Here is an 18,791-nt window from a genome sequence, read left to right on the forward strand (position 1 = left end):
CAGCGCTGTCCGCCCGCTCTGCCCGGCCGGCCCGGCCGCCCCGACACCGCGGCCCCGACACCGCGGCCCCGACACCGCGGCCCCGACACCGCGGCCCCGACACCGCGGCCCGTCCCGGGGAGCTGCCGTGAGGAGCGGCGGGGTAACCGCGGCCCCGGCCCCCAGCGCTGCGCGCCCGCCCGGCTCCGGTGAGCGGGGCAGTTCGGGAGCCGCTCAGGCCATGCTGTCACAGCCGTGAGAGCAGCCCCGGCTCCCCGCGGCCCCGCCGCAGCCGCGCTCGATGCACTCCCGCATTATCTTCACAGGGGTTTATGGCATCTGACTGTCAGCGCTCCCCTTGGGGTTCTCTGCCTCTTTTTTGCAGCATCGTTACCAACTCCTTGACTTACTGCTTGGGGCTCGGGGACTGCAGGGCTCTGACACAAGAGATCGCCTCTTTTTTCTGCTTTTTACTTTGGTTTTGTGTAAGCTTTCCACTATGCTACACAATCCCAACTCAGCGAGAGGTCGAAATGCATAATTTCTAACAAGCAGCTTCCTTTCTCTCCTTTTTGCCTCCAGATCCAGAAATAAGAACCAAACATGAACGAGATAGTGGAGACCCTAAAAACGATCCAGCAGAATTACAAGCTCTTCCAGCAGCAGCAGTTCTCGTTTATCAGAGCGCTGGAACGCACTCGGAAGGAAGCCCACGACACGTTCAGACCTGTGTCATCCATCATGCAGGTACAAATGGTTCAGCACCAAGAGCTCCCTGCCCCTGAGAGCAGGGACAGCGCCTGGGGCACAAGCTCAGTGCAGTTTGCCATGGCTGACCTGTGGGTCTCCCCTGTGCAGGTGCAGTACTTCAGGGACCACCACTGCTACAATTCCACGGACAGGCGCATCCTCAGCATGTTCATCTCCCTCTGCAACGACCTGCGCAGCCTCTGCCACAAGATGGAGACGGTGCACCCTGGGGACAGCGTCACCCACTGCCTCCTGGAGAGGTGCAAAGTGCTCCTCAACGACAGCAACGACTTCACTGCCATTCGAGCCACGTAGGTGCCAGCTCAACTCAGCTCCTGCCACCTGCCTGTCCGTGCTGGGGCACTGGCACTGCACATTCCCACCTGGCAGCTCCACACTTCTGTCACAGCACCTTCCTGGCTCTGCCCAGGCTCCAAGGGGCTGCCCAGGCTCCTGTTGCAGCTCTTGGGAAAACACAGCCGTGTCCTTGCACGAGCAGAGTGCTGCTCTGTTTGTGCATCCTTTTCCTGGTGCATGGCAGGGCAGGTGAGCGCCCTGAGGGCCGTGCAGGGCTCACGCAGGTGACCTGCTCTGCACAGAGAGAATTTCTGCAGGCCAAGTGTCTGCATGTCCTCTCCAAGACTCCCAGATCTACACCAGGGTGCTTTTTGGCAGGACTCTCATATCCACACACAACTCTATCCCTGGGAAATGGCTCGCTGTGCAATCCTGCTCTTCCATGGGGGATCTGAGGGTTGCAGTGCTGGGACTCCTCTGCCAATTGTCTCCCTCTGTCCCACAGCTACCCCCATGCTGTAGTGAACTACCTGAGCTGGGAAGAAGCAAGAAATCGCTATGCAGGGGTGGTGAGCCTGCTCCCCATCGTTCTAGACAACATGTGGGAGTGGGTAACCCACAGTGAGACCAACCTGCTGCAGAACGTGAGTCATGGACGTGTCTCCAAAGAGACACCCACTCCCCCAACACCACCTGCTGGCACTTTGTAGCTCAGACCTCCATTAGTAACAAAAAAATTTGTACAATTGCAGGAAAGACAATGCCAGAGGTGCGGGTATGAAGACCCCCGTTTGAACAAGAAACCTCCCTGGATACCACCAGGCAAACCCCGCTATTAAAGGAACAAAGCTCCTGCATCATCTCACACCTTTAACAGCCTGGATGATTAAATACAATGAAATGAACACCAGAGATCCAGCCTGAGTCCATTTTCTGAAGAGTTGCCCTGCAGCCAGCCTGGGACAGATGCGTTTTCTCTCCCTTGCTGGTATTCCCTCTCTCCTCCTCATGTCCCCACAGAAGGAGCTGTAGCCACAGCTGGTGCCTGGGGCCAGCACTGCAGTGGGAGCAGGGAACAGTCTGGACTCATCAGGTTCTAATCTATCAGACATGAGTCTTGGACAAGTGATTTGGGACAGGATTTACATTTTCTCAGCCTTCTTTGTGAGGAACATCCCCTCCCGGCCACAGCCAGAGGTGTGAAGAACCTGCCTGTCTGAAGGCTGTGATGCCAAGGCCTGGCATTATGGATTCAGACATGTCTGTGACATTTAGACTTGTCTCTAAAATCCCCCCACCCTCCCAGAAATAGTTTGGTTAGCTGGACCACAGCATCGCTGTTTAAAAGACAAATGTTCCACCCGCGGACACCCGCCCATCAGCCTCCCCAGGAGCCCGCACCGCTGCCCCTGCCCGCCTCCCCCGGCCATGCCCGGCCAGCCCGCGCCGCCAGGGGCTGGCGGGGGTTCCCGTTCACCTGCAGCAGCTGGAAGAGCCCCTGCTCCTCCGCGTAGGCGCCCGCGGGCGGCGGCCACGGCCGGGCCGCCTCCTCCGCCTCCGCCACCTCCGCCTCCGCCATGGCCGCCCCTGGCAACGAGACGCGTTGCTAAGGACGCGTCATCACCGCACGACGGGACCTCGCCCCACATGGTGGGCGCGCCCCCCGCCCCGTTAGGAACAATTGGGAGGGTGGGAGACGTCATCGAACAGCGACGGTTGCCATGGACCCGGCGTCACGGTTGCCGTGGCAACGGCGGGCCCGAGGCCCGCGGCCAGCGCTGTCCGCCCGCTCAGCCCGGCCGGCCCGGCCGCCCCGACCGCCCCGACACCGCGGCCCCGACACCGCCGCCCGTCCCGGGGAGCTGCCGCCCCGCCGCCGCCACCACCCGGCCGGTAGGAGCCGCGGGAGGGCGGGGGCGGACAGGAGAGAGCCGCCCACAGCGCGGGGTCTCGGCGGCACGAACGGCCCGAGGGGGGCAGCGGGCCGGGGCTGCCGGCGAGGCTGTCCCGAGAAATTCACATCTTTCCGCAGGGTCCAAATGGGCCCCGTGAGGAGCGGCGGGGTAACCGCGGCCCGGCCCCCAGCGCTGCGTGCCCGCCCGGCTCCGGTGAGCGGGGCAGTTCGGGAGCCGCTCAGGCCATGCTGTCACAGCCGTGAGAGCAGCCCCGGCTCCCCGCGGCCCCACCGCAGCCGCGCTCGATGCACTCCCGCATTATCTTCACAGGGGTTTATGGCATCTGACTGTCAGCGCTCCCCTCGGGGTTCTCTGCCTCTTTTTGCAGCATCGTTACCAACTCCTTGACTTACTGCTTGGGGCTCGGGGACTGCAGGGCTCTGACACAAGAGATCGCCTCTTTTTCCTGCTTTTTACTTTGGTTATTTTTTTATTTTTGTAAGTTTTGCACTATCCTACACAATCCCAACTCAGGCGAGAGTTCAAATTACATGATTTCTAAAAAGCAGCTCATTTTCTCTTCTTTCTGCCCCCAGATCCACAAATAAGTAAACATGGACGAGGTAGTGGACACCCTAACAAAGATCGAGCAGAATTACAAGCTCTTTCAGCAGCAGCAGTTCTCGTTTATCAGAGCGCTGGAACGGACCCGGGAGGAAGCCCACGACATGATGAGACCTGTGTCATCCATCGTGCAGGTACAAATGATCCAGCACCAAGAGCTCCCTGCCCCTGAGAGCAGGGACAGCGCCTGGGGCCGGTTCAGGGATGAAGAAATGTTTTTTACTGAAGAGAAGATGGACAAAAACTCAACAGGAATGCTTGTGTATAACTGAAGAAGTGGGGAGAGAAGAACCTGTACGGTCTCCCGTTATCTCAGGAGGAATCTCATGGCTGAACTTTCTGGTTTCAGAACTTGGTTTAGTTTAACACTGCTGAGGCAGAGCCAGAAACACAGGGTACAAGAAAACAATCAAACCAAGCCTGCTTCCCCAGCCACACATGGAATCTGTAATCCTCAGCTTGCAGGAACCAGCGTGCCTGCCTCTTCCCCCTGGTATTGGTGCTGCTGTATCTTTCTATAGTGCTTATTAAAAATAATGGCTGTGTTACAGAGGGAGGATGATGGATTGAGGGCTGAAAGTCCCAAGTCGGCAAGGGGTTTTCTGGGCTGGTAAGTCAATTGTCTTGGAATTTTTATAACGTGGTGAACTTAAAAGTAGGACTCAGACCACCTGGAGACAGAGGGGGGAAAGAAAAAATCTAAATAAAATCAGAACTGTGGAGTTGAGACAGCAGAACTCGGGCACAAAACCCAGATGGATGCCAAAGGCAGAGTGAGAGCCAGGCTGCTGTCAGGGTTAGGACACAGAATGAGCTGGTTGTCTTTTCCAAGGGCTGCCTCTCCCTCATATTAAAGGCTTTGCTCCTTGCAGTGAAGAGGATTGTGACAGACATTGCACTGAGCATTTTTTCCCATTGAGATGGGAAAACCATTTATGCTGGTTTTGGAAGCACTGATATTCCAGGGGTACTTGGTGGAAGGGCTGCTGGTGGTGAGGGTGAAACCTGGTGGGTGGTGACCTCAGAACTCCATGGATCCATGGCCTCCTCTGTGACACCACACAGGAACTCGGTGGTGGCAAATTGTACCCCTGAGGGGGAGGCTGGGAAAGGGAAAAGAGCAAAGTACTGGGAAGGACAGGGAGCAGCTGGTGCAGCACACCCTGGTGATGCACTGGGAAGAAGCTAAAACCCTACAAAGAATCTTCACTGGTGACAAAAGCAGGCACCCATTTAATTCACTGCCATTCTCCCTATTTTTAATTTGCCATGGGAGGGCACAAGAATAAAAGCAGCAAACACAGAAATGTGCCTGTCAGCCCACAGCTGACTTGGCTGCCAGCTCTCTTTGCATGGAAATATAGACACTACAGAAAAAAATGATATTGCTCTGGAACATGGCTGAGTTTCCAACCCCCAGCAGTTTTATGTGGCAGCATTTTTAGCAAGGAGTGATGACATTCCTCAGGGAGGAGAGGAGAGCGCAGAAGGTGGAAAGGTGGGAGCGCACACCACAGTCAGGCAATGGCAACAACTCTTTAAAGATTCCTACATGGAGTAGGGTGTAAAGTCTGGCTTGTGCAGAACTGGACAGTCCTTGCAAGTTGTTCCTGTAGTCCTGGTCCCCATCCAGGCCACTCAGGGGCATTAACTCTCTGTTGTTCATGTGGGCAGCAAGTCCTGTTATCCCACTGGTGAACATCCAGGCTAAATGGATACTCTCCTTAGGATTATTTCTGCTCACAGCAGCAATAAAAGATCCTGCCACTCACAAGGACACAGCACTCAGCAAACAGTGTGGAAGGAGGAATCTGCAGTGGAGATGGACCCTTAGGGGCCATTTTTAAATTTTTTTTACAAACCTGGTGAGAATTTAGCCAAGCACATTCCATGGCTCTTCTGCAAGCAGAGACTGCATCCATGCTGGAACAGCTCCTTCCCCCTTGTCCTGAAATCTTACAGAAAGCACTGGAGGTGTTGGAGCCCAGCTCTGGCTGCCAACCAGCTACACAGGATTCTGTATTTTGAAGAGCCCATAATTTCTTTGGAGAGGATACTTAATGCCTTGGCATAACATTTCCTCATGCTATGCCATGACTGAGTAACATGACTGCTCAGGGCAAGCAGGGAATAGCCTTGCTCTAACAGGTTAGCAGGACAATCAGGGTTAAATGGGTTCAGTTTGCAGCCATGTGCCACATAAAGACCCACGGAGATCAAACACATCACTCCAGCCATTCCCACTGCCGTCACTCCCCACCCTGCTCTGCCCAGGCAGCTGTGGTGGGGCAGGGGGAGCAGACAGAAGGCCCCACACTCACTCAGCCTGTCCTGCAGTGCTGGGGCACTCCTACAGCTCCAGGGCTGAGGCAGGCTCAGGGGGCTGACAGACACATCCCTCACTCCAGTCCTCCCCAAAATAAACAAACATCCTGCAGTGCTCCCACCTGAGAGCCACAGGAGAAAGCAGCTTCTCCTCAGTAACCCTGAGCACCTTTGGGGCACAAGCTCAGTGCAGTTTGCCATGTCTGACCTGTGGGTCTCCCCTGTGCAGGTGCAGTGCTACAGGGACCACCACTGCTACAATTCCACGGACAGGCGCATCCTCAGCATGTTCATCTCCCTCTGCAACGACCTGCGCAGCCTCTGCCACAAGATGGAGACGGTGCACCCTGGGGACAGCGTCACCCACTGCCTCCTGGAGAGGTGCAAAGTGCTCCTCAACGACAGCAACGACTTCACTGCCATTCGAGCCACGTAGGTGCCAGCTCAGCTCAGCTCCTGCCACCTGCCTGTCCGTGCTGGGGCACTGGCACTGCACATTCCCACCTGGCTTCTCCACACTTCTGTCACAGCACCTTCCTGGCTCTGCCCAGGCTCCAAGGGGCTGCCCAGGCTCCTGTTGCAGCTCTAGGGAAAACACAGCCGTGTCCTTGCACAAGCAGAGTGCTGCTCTGTTTGTGCATCCTTTTCCTGGTGCATGGCAGGGCAGGTGAGCGCCCTGAGGGCCGTGCAGGGCTCAGGCAGGTGACCTGCTCTGCACAGAGAGAATTTCTGCAGGCCAAGTGTCTGCATGTCCTCTCTAAGACTCCCAGATCTACACCAGGGTGCTTTTTGGCAGGACTCTCATATCCACATACAACTCTGTCCCTGGGAAATGTCTGGTTGTGCAATCCTGCTCTTACATGGGGCATCTCAGGGTTGCAGTGCTGGGACTCCTCTGCCAATTGTCTCCCTCTGTCCCACAGCTATCCCCATGCTGTAGTGAACTACCTGAGCATGGAAGAAGCGAGGCATCGCTATGGGGCAGTGGTGAGCCTGCTCCCCATCGTTCTAGACAACATGTGGGAGTGGGTAACCCACAGTAAGAGGCACACGCTGTATATTGTGAGTCGTGGACATGCCACATCCGAGAAGGAGACACTCACTCCTCCTAGGCACGTTGCAACTCAGACCTGCAATAGTAACAAAAAAAATGTGCAATTGCAGGAAAAAGATTTCAAGAAATTCCTGGCTGCACATCAACGTCCGAAACCATCAAAGGCTCCCTGGATACCACCAGGCAAACACCCCTATTAAAGGAACAAAGCTCCTGCATCATCTGCTCACCATCTTTAACAGCCTGGATGATTAAACACAGTGAAATGAACACCAGAGATCCAGCCTGAGTCCACTTTCTGAAGAGTTGCCCTGCCAGCGGTGTGAGGAACGTGCCTGTCTGAAGGCTGTGATGCCAAGGCCTGGCATTATGGATTCAGACATGTCTTTGACATTTAGACCTGTCTCTAAAATTCCCTCATGCTCCCAGAAACAGTTTGGTTAGCTGGACCACAGAATCTGTTTACAGGACACTAAGGAGGTTTCTCATACCTGCCCACTGGCTAGAGGCCAGTGCTCTTCAGCTCTGCTCTGCTGCAGCCTCCTGCAGCTCCTCAGAACATCTCCCCTTACACCTGTATGACTCCTGTGCCATCAGAGCTGGAGATTTAAAGGAGAGCAGAGTTCAGTTTGTATGCACTAATAGCCAAAACACCCCTGTGCCCTCAGACCTCTATAAAGTAAAAGCCATTTCCAGTCCATGTGATTCATGGAGATGTGGTGGGAGCATCATGTTCAGATGGTTCCTGTTCAAACTGCACATTAAACTGCCTGTGCTTTCCCTGTTTAAAGGCAAGGTTAGGAGTACATTAGGCCAGATGCCTCACCCAAGGGACAGGGCCATGATGGCCCTGGGGCTCAAAATATGGAGCATGAGGTCAGCACATGGTCAGACCCTACAGCCCTTCCTAAATAAGTGTCCTCCCTGTGTCTGACTGCTCTTTTCCCCTCCCACAGACAAATTACCTCCTGCTGGAAGAAACTCCTGAATAAACAATTTCCCTTGCATAGCAGGCTCAGCTTGCTGAGAAAGCTTTTGCCTTAAAATCACCAGTTTCTGGCAACAAGCAGATAAAAAGAGAAAGGAGAATTAATACAGAGGAATTAATACAGAGGAAGGAATGACAGGTCAGATGAAATGGAAAGCATTCTTATTCCTCACATAACCCCACGTTGTTCTGCACTTTTTTCCTTTCCCCTGTCCACTTGCACTGCAGTGCACCCACCCAGGCTGGAGCAGAGCCCTATTTTTAGGGAGATTTGATCCAACTGAGCTGAGCCTTGGTGAACTCAAAATGGTAACAGAGGTCACAGAGCGAGCCCTGGGCACTGCTGGGGCCACAGGCAGTGGAATGTCACCATCACCCTCTCTGGCTTCGCTTGAGATCCCTGCTGCAGAGGCAGCTTCAGGCTGAAAAATCCAAGTTTTGGCAGCTGCCCCGTTGTGTCCGTGGTGCAGACAAGTGTCCAGTGACAGCTGCTGTCTTGGAAAGCTGCTCAGGACAAGCTGCGAGGACTGAACAATGACAAGTGTTGGGACACAAGAGATGCTATTCCCAGATCTTGTTTCCAACCTTCTTGGCCCAGTCCTGTGGTTTAAATTTGAACACACAGGCTGTGAGGAGACCAAAATTATCCTCCAGCTCACTTTCAGCTTCCAGGGATGAGCACAGCAAAAATGGTTTGTCAGAACAGTCCTACCAAAGCCAGTCCACCACTGCTCACAATTCCAGTGCAGTTGTTGTTTTGCACCTGACCAAGGTGATGCACACAAAAAAGTTCCCAAATTTTAATAATAAGATTCATACAGACACAAAACAGTTCCCAAATCTTCATAATAATTTCTAATCTGGCCCTATCCTTTCAGTCAGTGTCATGCAGCCAAAATTTTAAGATCCAAGCAGAAAAATGAGTGCATAAAACTTGCAGTCTGAGGTTTGATAATGACAAGACCAGAATCTGTTGGAAGACTGCAAAGTTAAGTCTCACGAAAACATCCAGACAAATTACTTAATTTCCATACAAGTTCTCCTCTTCCAGAGTGGATGGACACTTCAAAAGACAAAAAGATACAGCAAGAATTGTTTTCCTCTACTACAAATCAAGCTGTTTGAAGAATTTACATAAACAGGATGTAAATGCCAAACACAAAAGTGCAATAAAGTTTTACTTTAGCCTCGGTGAGCATAAAATTGCAAGATACACACTGAGAAACCAGGCAGGGCACCAGGCTGACTTTGCTACAGATCTGTCACTTAGTCCTGGAAATAAATGCTGCTTTTTTGTTCAAAGGCTGAATCAGAGATATGGGCTGGTAATAGATGATATCAACAGAATCCTGGCATCTGTATGAATTATCTCTGTGCTCCCCTTGGATTCAGCTAAGGGTCAAACCAGGCTTTTGTCAAACCGAGGAACCTGATGTAGCTGAAGGTGTCCCCACTCACTGCAGGAGGTTGAACTGGAGGAGCTTTAAAGGTCCCTTCCAATCCCAACAGTTGTGCATTAAAACATTCTGTGTGTTCAATATGCGGTTCCAGCCTCCCACACACCGAGAGGGCAGGACACAGCTCAGAGCCGAGGAGTTAAAATGAAGTGTCAGGGATGGTGGTGGGCTCTGGAGAGAACCAGAGGGGACCATGAAGGGGAGAGAGGAACCTCAGCATCCCAGGGATGCCGCGGGAGCTGAAGCCGAGCGAAGGATGGGCTTGGCAGGACCTCTAGCGGCCGCCTCAGAGCAGTGTCCAAACCTCTCAGCAGCGACTTCTGAACAGTTCCAACCACCTGCTGTCCCCACTCCTGAATCCACAGAGCCTTTTAAACATTGGTCACAGGCACCCAACCCCTGGGATACAGCCCAGGGCAGCCGTGGGGCGCCCGCTCCCACTTCCATCCCCAGGGCTGTAATCTCAGGAGAGCCAGCGGCTGTTCCCTGTCACCACCAGCCTGTTCTGTCACCTCCCCACATCATACACACCCCGGGGCAGAGAGGTTTTCCTGGGGGTCCTGAATTCCCCTGGTGGTGGTGCAGCACCAGTTCGAGCTTTCAGTCAGCTGAGCATCGAGCACAGCGAGCAGAGGCAGCTTTGCAGAGAGCAGGAACAGCGTCTGGCAGACAGCAAAGATCAGCCAGCCCAAAACTGCAGTGAAAAGACCTTCAGGAAAAAAAAGGTTTAGCCGAGTAAAGCCCACAGACACCAAAATCATGACGACAATAAGTCAATTATTTGCAAGTCTTGTCTGGAAAACAAAGCCCATGGGAATGCAAACCAGGCTTCCTTAGCAGAGCTCCTGAGTAGGAACGGATGAGGCAACTCAACTCCTGTGATTTCCTATTTTGTAACTTTTAAAATCCACCATTGTGCCAGCAGCTAAGTAATTCCAACAATCAGAATCAATCAGCAAAGATATTTTAGTTTCCTGAATTTGAAGTATTTCCTTCCCTAATGTCTCCTGTGTGATTATCAGCTATGTTATGAACTATGAAATGTACTACTTGGCATTAGTAAGGAGGAGACTTAATTTTTCTCTTTTTGTACCCCAGTAATACACTTCCATGGGTAATTTTTAACTAATGATTTTTTACACTGGCAAGTGCAGCTTTTCAATGCCAAGCTTGAGGGATGCCTTATTTCAAACCCCATTTTGTGTAGGGCAAGTAAAACTCCCTTTTGGTGTTTTCATTTTACTACCCCATGCTAATGGGGTAGTAAAATGAAACTAATCAGTAGAACTAATCCCAGTGCAGAGGTGCAAACAACTTTCTGTGCCACTGAACTCCAAGATATTTTCTGTATGAAATTCTCCATAAACATTACTTGGCATGTTCACAATGTGTCACTTGCACAACTTAGATCCCTGCCTATGTTGCTCATATTTAAGAATTATGCTCAGTCCTTAACTGGAATGCTGAGGCTCGTGTATGGATTGCTAAACTGCTTTGGCAATCTTTCAAATATTCATTTATTTCAAGAAGAGAAAAAAAAATCCAAATAAAACCCAATGAAAGACCAGAACCAGTGAGAAAGTGCCAGTCTGGGAAAAAAGCAAAACAAAAAAGAGAATAATCTTACCTCACCAGGTTAAGCTTAGAACAGTAGTCCCAAAATTCCTCATGGTCTAAGGAAGTGTCCTCGTGTGTGCACTGCATGGAAGGGGAAAGCACAGACAGAGCCAAGTCCTGACAGCAGCTCCAGCTCTGCAAACAAGGCTCTAACATTTGCAGCTATTAATTTCTCTAATCACTGTACAGTCCTGGCCTGCAGGAGCAAGGCCATGCAGAAGCTCACCCGCGGATTTGCAGCACTGAACTGTTTGTAGCTCATTTATGGATTATACTGGCACATTGTTGGTGAGTTTGTCTGTCACAGAAGGAAAAAAGGCTTTGGCTCCATGCACAAAAATGAGCTTCTAATGGTGAATCCTGTGCAAAGGGGCAGCAGCACTGACCTGCTCTGGACTGTCCCATCTGGGGAGATGCTTGGACACTCAACTCCCTTCCATGTGTTTGGTCCCAAAGAGGTCTGCCAGGGAATCTAACACAGAGTAGTGCAAAACAATACATTTTATTTGTTCACAGTTAAACACAAGCAACTGCCTTGACGTTTTAGAACATTCTAATAAGGACAGCAAAACCTCCTTTTGGTTTAAGTTCTCTTTAGCTTACGATTGTACCATTTCCTCGTATTTCATATTTATGGCATTTAATGTGGATTGTTTAACATGCTTACAAAGAGCGAGGCAGGGAACAGATTAACTTGACAAAGACAGCAATTTTAGATTTAACTAAAAGCAGTCAGTTAAAAAAAATCTGTTTCCACTTCACTGATGGGACCCCTTCAAACAAACTGCAAGTTAACTACATACAGCAGATCCATGATTTTTAGACTTAGGAAAGAAAATTGCAAAATTTGTTCCTCCATAATCTTTGTGGTCCATAAACAAACCTAAAGTGGTTTCCATTACTATCCTGGTGCTAAAATCCTGTTTAAAAGAAGAAAAACAGCCACCTTATCAAAGAGCTTGCGTTGCTGCCAGGGCATTTTTGGGACTGACACAAAACCTGCCTCTCATGGGACGCCAGATCTGGGCTGGGCAGAGCAGGATGGGAATGAGCTCCTCCAGCAGGCCTGGCTGAGCTGGCCCATCAGGCCCTGTGTGTGCAAACCGTTCACTCCCAGGGCTGGCACCCAGAGGAAAAGGGGCAGGAAACCTCCAAACCTCACCGAAACACGCGCTACCACGTTTGCTACCACTACGTCTGAGAAAGCCTAAAGACGCCGACAAAACCAGGCTGTCACTTACAACCAACTCTCTACTCTCTACTCCATGCAGAGTCAGCTTTGACACAACCACTGAAGTTCACCTCTACTCTCAGAGTTCCGACTGACCAACTGAAAGGACACGGAGAATAATTTAAGACAGGCAGAAATGTATTCAGACCTTGGAGTTACGGAGGAGGCGGGAATGGGAGGATGAGTCCTGTCAGGAATGAGCCGCTCTGACGGCCTCGCTCCCACCCGGGCTAAGAAGGGATTTGAACTACAAATGCAAGTGTGCTTGGACTTGATTTCTGTGTGAGGTGGTTCTTAAACAGCAGCTGCCACCCACAGAATGTTTAGGAGAAGAGGCCACGTGTGATGCAGGGGAACTGTGAAGCCTGAACCGTCTGAGTACACCTGGACCCAGCCATGTGGGACGTTTAAAACAAGCACTGCCTTCCTAACAGCAGGCCCTGTTCTGTCACGAAGGAGATTGAGTCTGACCACTGACAAGCCCTGATCCCACAATCCTCCTTCACAGAAGGTGCATAATTGACTTAAAACATGATTAACACCAAAAGGCTTCATGCCAGGATTCGGGTTTCAGTGTGAGCAGGATTCCTCCTCAGCCCTGTCATCTAAGGAAGTTGGATGAGGGTGAAGTGGGGAGACCTAGAGCCAAACTGACACTGCTGAACTCAAAAATGTGCTGCAATCTGAGTAGGAGAGCACTCAGAGGAAACCATGTTCTCCAAGTCAAGCCTGAAAAGGTATTCCCAGGAAGAATGGAGCCAATTTCTTGGACTCAATACATGGTGGTCTTGCTCAGACCAGGAACAAAGAGCAGAACTATGAAGGAGTGTGAAGCAGCACATTTCCCTGACTAGAGAAGCAAATCCTCCTCTGCAGATCTTCATAAGCTTAGAATTCTACCTCCATGTTCTGCATCCTCTCCCTACTTGAGTAAAGCTTCCTCTTTCCTCTTCTCCCACCCAAACTGCTTTCCAATATGAACAAGTGTGAGGTCAATCACAGTTTGTCAGGCAAATACTACAAACACCAAGAAGATCTGAGCTGGTGTTTTGACAAGTCTTCAGCATCTACGGTCTCTTCTGCATTACAAGCTCCAGTTCCTTTCTGTCTGTTCCAATGTAACTTCCCAGGAAATGTTAAGGACAATATAAACAATGATCATGAATTAGGGTGAATGAATCATTTTGCAGAGGTACAATGTTCTTTAAACATTTGGGTACTCAATCAGACTCCAGCCTAATGAAGGCCGGGCTCTGACGGATGTGGGACAGTGGACAGGCAAAAATAGAGAATGCACTGGAAATCCTAGTGCTGCTTCTTTCCAGGATGAAAGGAACCAAAGTCACCTGGACATGCAGCACAACCAACTGCTCTAAATGGGAAACTTGCAAAGAAATACAAAGCATTCAGAGTAAACTCACAAATGTTAATTTGGCCTCATATTGCACTCAAGTTCATAAACGCAGCCACTCAACTGGGGACAGGGAGAAAGGGAAAAAAATACTTGCAAATGCTAACAGTTGTCCCTTCAAATTAGTACACGCTGCTAAGGATTGAATTTGAGAAAGAAGCAAGAGTTAGGCTGGGCATTTTCAATTCCAGACCCAAAAATCCACTTTGCATTCATTCAGCAGCCTCCTTCCGTTCGTGGCCATCGATCCTGCTCCGCTGCATGAGCCACTGCTCAGACCAAAAAAACATAAAAGCTTTTAGTTAAACTTGCACTCACGCCTCCTGTTCTATGCCAAGAATATGAAAATAACACTGATTGACTATCTTCCTCTTTAACTGTGGTCATGATGAGTTTCATTGTAGTCCATGATATGAAGCTGTCCAACACTGCTTTCCTGGAGCTTAGGTGAGAGGTTCTCAGGGCTTGGAGGGGCCTTTGACTCCATGCTTAGATCTTTACACTGTTCAGTCTTTAGGGCATCAGCCAGCCTGTTGATGGTGAGCCCCTCCTCATCACACTGGCTCTCACTCTTGTTGCGAAATAATTCTCGTGCCTTCATTCCAAGGAAGCTCTTGGAGCTGGGGAGTGAACCTACAGTCAGTGGGACAGCAGAGGAGGGCTCCAGCAGCACAGATGTCTCCCAGCGACTGCTCAGCCTCTGGTTCTGGGGTTTTTCTGGGGTGGAGAGCTCGCTGCTGCTGCCCCCCTTGCTGCTACTGCTGCCTCGGGTGCTGGGAGGTTTGGTCTCTCCATTTCTACCCATGGTTTCTTCACTGTGTCCTGCTGTGTCCTCATTACCACAATCCAGCCTGCTTGGGGAAGAGAGAGGACACAGTGTCAAGGAAATCACAGCAATTAAAGAGTGGAGAGGGAAATAGGGTGGATTACTTTGATTACTTTCCCTTTCTGCCTCTGGGTATGCACTTCAACAGGTCTCCTTTCACAGTTCTGGGGCAAAGGAGGAGTGACATGGGGTTAACCAGATGTGTCACATACTCAGCTTTGAAACAGCCACTGTTTTTAAATCCAAAACTGGTAATAATCCCACGTGGTAATAATGCCTGCAGATTTCACACCACCACCCTCACCTTTCCTCTGCTGCTTCAGCTGCTTCTGTTTTATCATCTTCAAGTTTTTTCAGTAGGCTGCTCTTCTCCAGCCGCCCAAACAGATCCAAGATCTCCAGCTCAAATGCCTGGGTGATTCTTTTCTGGGCCTTGTACCTGCTTTCTACTGCCTGCAGCTGACCCCTGAGCAAAGAGAGAAACCACAATGTCCAAAATCTCCAGGCTCTGCCTCAGCTGTGACAGTGCATCTGTCAAAGCACAGCTAAAATGTTACACAGGAAGCCCTTACCTTGCTTGGATTTTAACATCTTCCAGGTATTTCTTTTGCTCCAGGAAGAGGTGGTCCTTTTTTGCAAGCTGAGATTCCAGTTCAGCTATCCTTTTCTGGGAAGCATCGAGCCTTTGGCTTTGCTGCTGAACACACAACTTTGCTTTCTCCAGTTCTTTCCGATAAGCAGCGTGCAACATTTCAACCTCCTCGAAGCAAACAACACAATGGTAAAGTATAATTTGATCCTGTGTTATTTTTATTGGTGTTTAGACATGTTTCTGATGTTATAAATAGGCACATTTTAAAGAAAGCCAGAATAAAAGGAGCGTTCCTAAAAACAGATATAGAAAACCAGCCCTGCTGAGGATGTACACTATTAAAATAACTACACATCACTGGAATTTATTAGCACAATAATGTTCCTTATGAAAACCTCTTTTCATCAAAGCACTCTTGCCAGTTCTGCACTGGATTAGAGTAGACAAACTCTATTTTAAATCCATTTTTCCAACACGACCTTCATTAAATACCAGTTTTTTTCAGCGTATTATTCACCTTCTTTAATTACGTGCTCTCACGCAGGAACAGTTATATTGTTGTGTAATTTACTTGCTTCTAATTAGAAAAAGGTTTCTTTGAAGTCAGGAAGTAAAACCATATGAACCACAGAAGTTTTAGTGAAGTTACCAGTAACTTTTAATAGGAAAATGACTGAGTGGGAAGGCTGAGATGCTCATTTGAAAGTAACACCTCACGAAAAGCCGTAAAATCCTTGTTACGGTCTTTCCACAAATTCTGGCACTACCCTGCATTATTATACCAACAATCTGCTGTCAGTTACATTTGAGCACAGTAAAGTCTTGGCCTTTGGAAAAGAAATTGCTAAGAATTTACATCAGTTGGCTAAAAGAGACCCCAGGTATACCCAAACAACCCCTTAGCTTCCAGAAGGGGCACTGAAGATATTCCTCAAACCCACAGGAAATAAAATGTGACCAGAAGATCAAATATAAAATCAAATCCCTGAAAATCAATTTCAGAACAAAGAATCTGTTAAGTTACAAGGCCTTTCCTTCTGAACTCAAGGCTGGGAACTGCTGGATGATGACCTCAGGGGAAGCCTCCCCAAAAGTCCTCTGCACTGGTACCTTTGTAGTGTCTGTGTGCTTGTGCTGCAGCTGCTCCAGGTACAGCTCATTGACCTCCCCAAGAACCAGCAGCTGCCTGTTCAAGAACTCCATCTGCTGTTGCACCGACTCGCTGTTGGAGAGCTGGGGAGGGAAAGGAACACAATCCAGCACTGGATGAACAGTTCAGCAGGAGAGTCACAGCTCACGGGCACTGTGTTCACAGGGTATTTTTATAAAGAAGGGAAACAAAGGCTAAAATCCAATGCATCATTGGTAGTTCAGTTGTTTTCATAAAGAACTTTTAATTTCCATTCAACTTGTGATATAAACAATATCTCTCAGTTACCAATATTTAGCAGAGCTTTCATGCAAATTCATAATGCTCTATCTGCAAATCTCTGTTGTGGAAAATGCCAAAATAAGAAGTTTCAGAAGCCGTTTAACTGAGTTTAGAGTTTCTTCACCAAAATACATTTTTCTGTGTTGTTTTTGTGCAATTAATATCAGACTCTATGGAGCTCAGCACAGGATTTTTTCAGATCAAGAAAGAAAAAGCACCTGATGGAAATTTTCAGATAAAAATTAATCAGAAAGGCACAAAGGCACCATGGGAACACTGACTTTTCTTACCTTTTGAGAAACTTGGCTTAGCAGCAATTCAGTGTGACACACCTTGTTGTTTGCCTTCTTTAACTCTAACCTCAGATCTGCTATCATGTTCCTGCAATCTTCCAGCTTGGTCTGTTCAAGTAACAAAAAAATTGCTCAGGGTTCTGAAACTTCATTAAGGACAGCAAGGGCACAGGCTGGGAGGCTGCAAACCCCCAGCACTGGAAATCAAGTTATACTGACCCCTCAAAACCAGCTAAGAACCTGCCTTTTTCTATTTCCAAGCTGAAGACAGGACAAAACAGAACTATAAAAGGACGATACTAAGTTAAGCACTTTCAATTAAGCACTGAGTTATTCTGAATCAGGACAATATCTCTAATAAAAATGTGCAGCTTTCTCTCAGGTATTTCATGCCTTGTTATGAAGAAGGTTATTTTTAAAACCAGTAAGTAGACAACAAATTTGTTGATGCTTCATACCTGCAATTCCTGGCTCTGGTTGTAGAATTCCTCCCGGTCGTGCTGCAGCTGTCGGATCTGGCTGTGGAGCTGAGCCACAATATTATCATGTTCCTCCTGGAACTGGTGGTACCTCGCCTGTTCTTTCTGCAGACTCAGTTTCAAGGCCTGGATCTCCTTTTCCTGCAGTTTCAGCTGATCTTTCTGTTAAGAATCCCACATGAGGCATCAAACACCTGCTTAGCAGTTAGGACATCTATGCTCAGCCAAGCAAAGCTATCATTACCAGCATGCAGCAAAACACTTTTCCACACACACAACATTTCATACAGAGCATGTTCTCAAGACTGTTGGGGCTTGGCTTGGTTTTGGCTGAAAAGGAGATGAAATGGTGATAGGAGTGGACAGGCTGAAAACTCACAGCCACACTCCACAATGAGCAATAGCCTGTTTTTCCACTGCTCCTCACACTTTCAACAGGGACTCGGGCCTCACAGCTGAAGCAGCATTTTATCTCCCAAAACCTACTTGGAAAGTCTGCTTTTGGCTCTTGTAGTTAATTATCAGAAGGTGAAACTATTAGTTAGCTATGTCATGAAAATATATTATGAAACACACCTAAATCTGTACTGAGACATCCTTCAGTGCACTTATATCTTTAAATTCTATCACAGTGAACACCTCTGGAAAACAACATTTGAGTTTTCAAAGCTTTGGCTATCAGTCATCATCTGAGGAGCAAAAGGACAATACTTTATCAAACATGCAGTAAGGTGTTTTGCCAGCAATTGAAGAACCACTGCACTAACAGGGAAGCCAGAGAATGGTTTTACCATTACCCAAAGGCAAGCGCTGGCAGGGGTCAAGCATGAAGGATTCAGCTGCCTGCAGTCAACCACAAACTACGAACTCATGCGCGAGTCACTCCACAAACATCGACTTCAATGAAGTGACAAATGAGGCTTCTTCGTTAACACCAAAAGACACCAGCCAGGCTAATTAACACTTGTAGCAGCACCCGTGTGCCTCAGCCACTGGTGGGGCTGTGTCCCTGCTCACCATGGCAGCGTTGTGCTCCTCCAGAGCCGTGGCTTTGATGACTTTGCGCAGGAGGCGGCGGTTGCGCAGCGCGTGCTGCTGCCTCTTGAAGCGCTCGTACAGCAGCTGGTTGTGCAGCAGGAGGAGTTGGTTCCTCAGGGTGTGAATCTCATCTGAGGGGGGAGAACCTGCAGCAGGAGACAGAAGAGGTTACTGAGCTGCACTCTCTGCGTTATTTGATCTCCATTTTTCCCAAAGCGATGGATGTACCCCTCAAATGGATTGCTCCTTTGAGTAAGAAAAAAAAGCCATGCCAACATCACTACAGAAGCCTCAGAGCACAAAACTAAGACAAAGACACATAAATAAGCAAGAAAACCAATCAGATTTAGATTCAACGAGCAGTGAGAAGGTGCAAGATCTGTCAGATGATCAGAGCAGCAGCACTCTGAAGCTTAGCAAGGCTGAAATGGTCAAAAGCAGAAGTGTCTAGAATTTTGCGCTTTTCAAAGATGAAAAACACAGCTCATCTCTCTGGAACACAG

The 18,791-nt window shown here is 49.2% G+C and overlaps 4 protein-coding genes across 17 annotated transcripts in view; 2 read left to right on the plus strand and 2 right to left on the minus strand.

Annotated features, from left to right (window-relative positions):
* The window catches only part of AK8 (adenylate kinase 8), a 68,228-nt gene extending 65,484 nt beyond the window's left edge, over positions 1-2,744 (minus strand). For 2 of the 5 annotated variants that reach the window (XM_063409602.1, XM_063409600.1), the window contains exon 1: positions 2,504-2,744. In XM_063409602.1, the coding sequence (XP_063265672.1) occupies positions 2,504-2,729 (226 nt within the window). In that variant the 5' untranslated portion in view covers positions 2,730-2,744. The remainder of the gene's footprint in view (positions 1-2,503) is intronic. The other 3 variants (XM_063409603.1, XM_063409601.1, XM_063409604.1) reach the window with 2 other exon arrangements.
* Positions 1-12,077, plus strand: LOC134557015 (sperm acrosome-associated protein 9-like). 4 transcript variants are annotated; one of them, XM_063409606.1, is made up of 5 exons: positions 1-65; positions 2,846-2,919; positions 3,518-3,679; positions 6,100-6,302; positions 6,794-12,077. In XM_063409606.1, exons 3-5 carry the CDS (start codon positions 3,536-3,538, stop codon positions 7,122-7,124), a joined length of 678 nt encoding a protein of 225 aa, XP_063265676.1. In that variant the 5' UTR covers positions 1-65; positions 2,846-2,919; positions 3,518-3,535; the 3' UTR covers positions 7,125-12,077. The 4 variants fall into 4 exon arrangements, 3 of the variants coding, with proteins under 3 accessions (XP_063265676.1, XP_063265678.1, XP_063265677.1); XM_063409608.1 differs by having other exon boundaries at positions 14-79; XM_063409607.1 differs by having other exon boundaries at positions 42-107.
* On the plus strand, positions 80-2,474 carry SPACA9 (sperm acrosome associated 9). 2 transcript variants are annotated; one of them, XM_063409609.1, is made up of 5 exons: positions 80-188; positions 562-726; positions 838-1,040; positions 1,532-1,670; positions 1,779-1,932. In XM_063409609.1, the coding sequence occupies exons 2-5, from the start codon at positions 583-585 to the stop codon at positions 1,863-1,865; spliced, it is 573 nt and encodes a 190-aa protein (XP_063265679.1). In that variant the 5' UTR covers positions 80-188; positions 562-582; the 3' UTR covers positions 1,866-1,932. The 2 variants fall into 2 exon arrangements, with proteins under 2 accessions (XP_063265679.1, XP_063265680.1); XM_063409610.1 differs by lacking the exon at positions 80-188 and adding an exon at positions 199-464 and having other exon boundaries at positions 1,779-2,474.
* The window catches only part of TSC1 (TSC complex subunit 1), a 26,039-nt gene continuing 18,717 nt past the window's right edge, over positions 11,470-18,791 (minus strand). For 3 of the 6 annotated variants that reach the window (XM_063409595.1, XM_063409597.1, XM_063409594.1), the window contains exons 17-23: positions 18,268-18,434; positions 17,230-17,412; positions 16,769-16,879; positions 16,157-16,279; positions 15,027-15,214; positions 14,759-14,920; positions 11,470-14,482 (exon numbers count right to left, since the gene is read on the minus strand). In XM_063409595.1, coding sequence (XP_063265665.1) covers positions 14,002-14,482; positions 14,759-14,920; positions 15,027-15,214; positions 16,157-16,279; positions 16,769-16,879; positions 17,230-17,412; positions 18,268-18,434 — 1,415 coding nt within the window. In that variant the 3' untranslated portion in view covers positions 11,470-14,001. The remainder of the gene's footprint in view (positions 14,483-14,758; positions 14,921-15,026; positions 15,215-16,156; positions 16,280-16,768; positions 16,880-17,229; positions 17,413-18,267; positions 18,435-18,791) is intronic. The other 3 variants (XM_063409599.1, XM_063409596.1, XM_063409598.1) reach the window with 2 other exon arrangements.

Source organism: Prinia subflava, chromosome 12 (genome assembly GCF_021018805.1).
Source record: "Prinia subflava isolate CZ2003 ecotype Zambia chromosome 12, Cam_Psub_1.2, whole genome shotgun sequence".
Classification (NCBI taxonomy): Eukaryota; Metazoa; Chordata; class Aves; order Passeriformes; family Cisticolidae; genus Prinia; species Prinia subflava.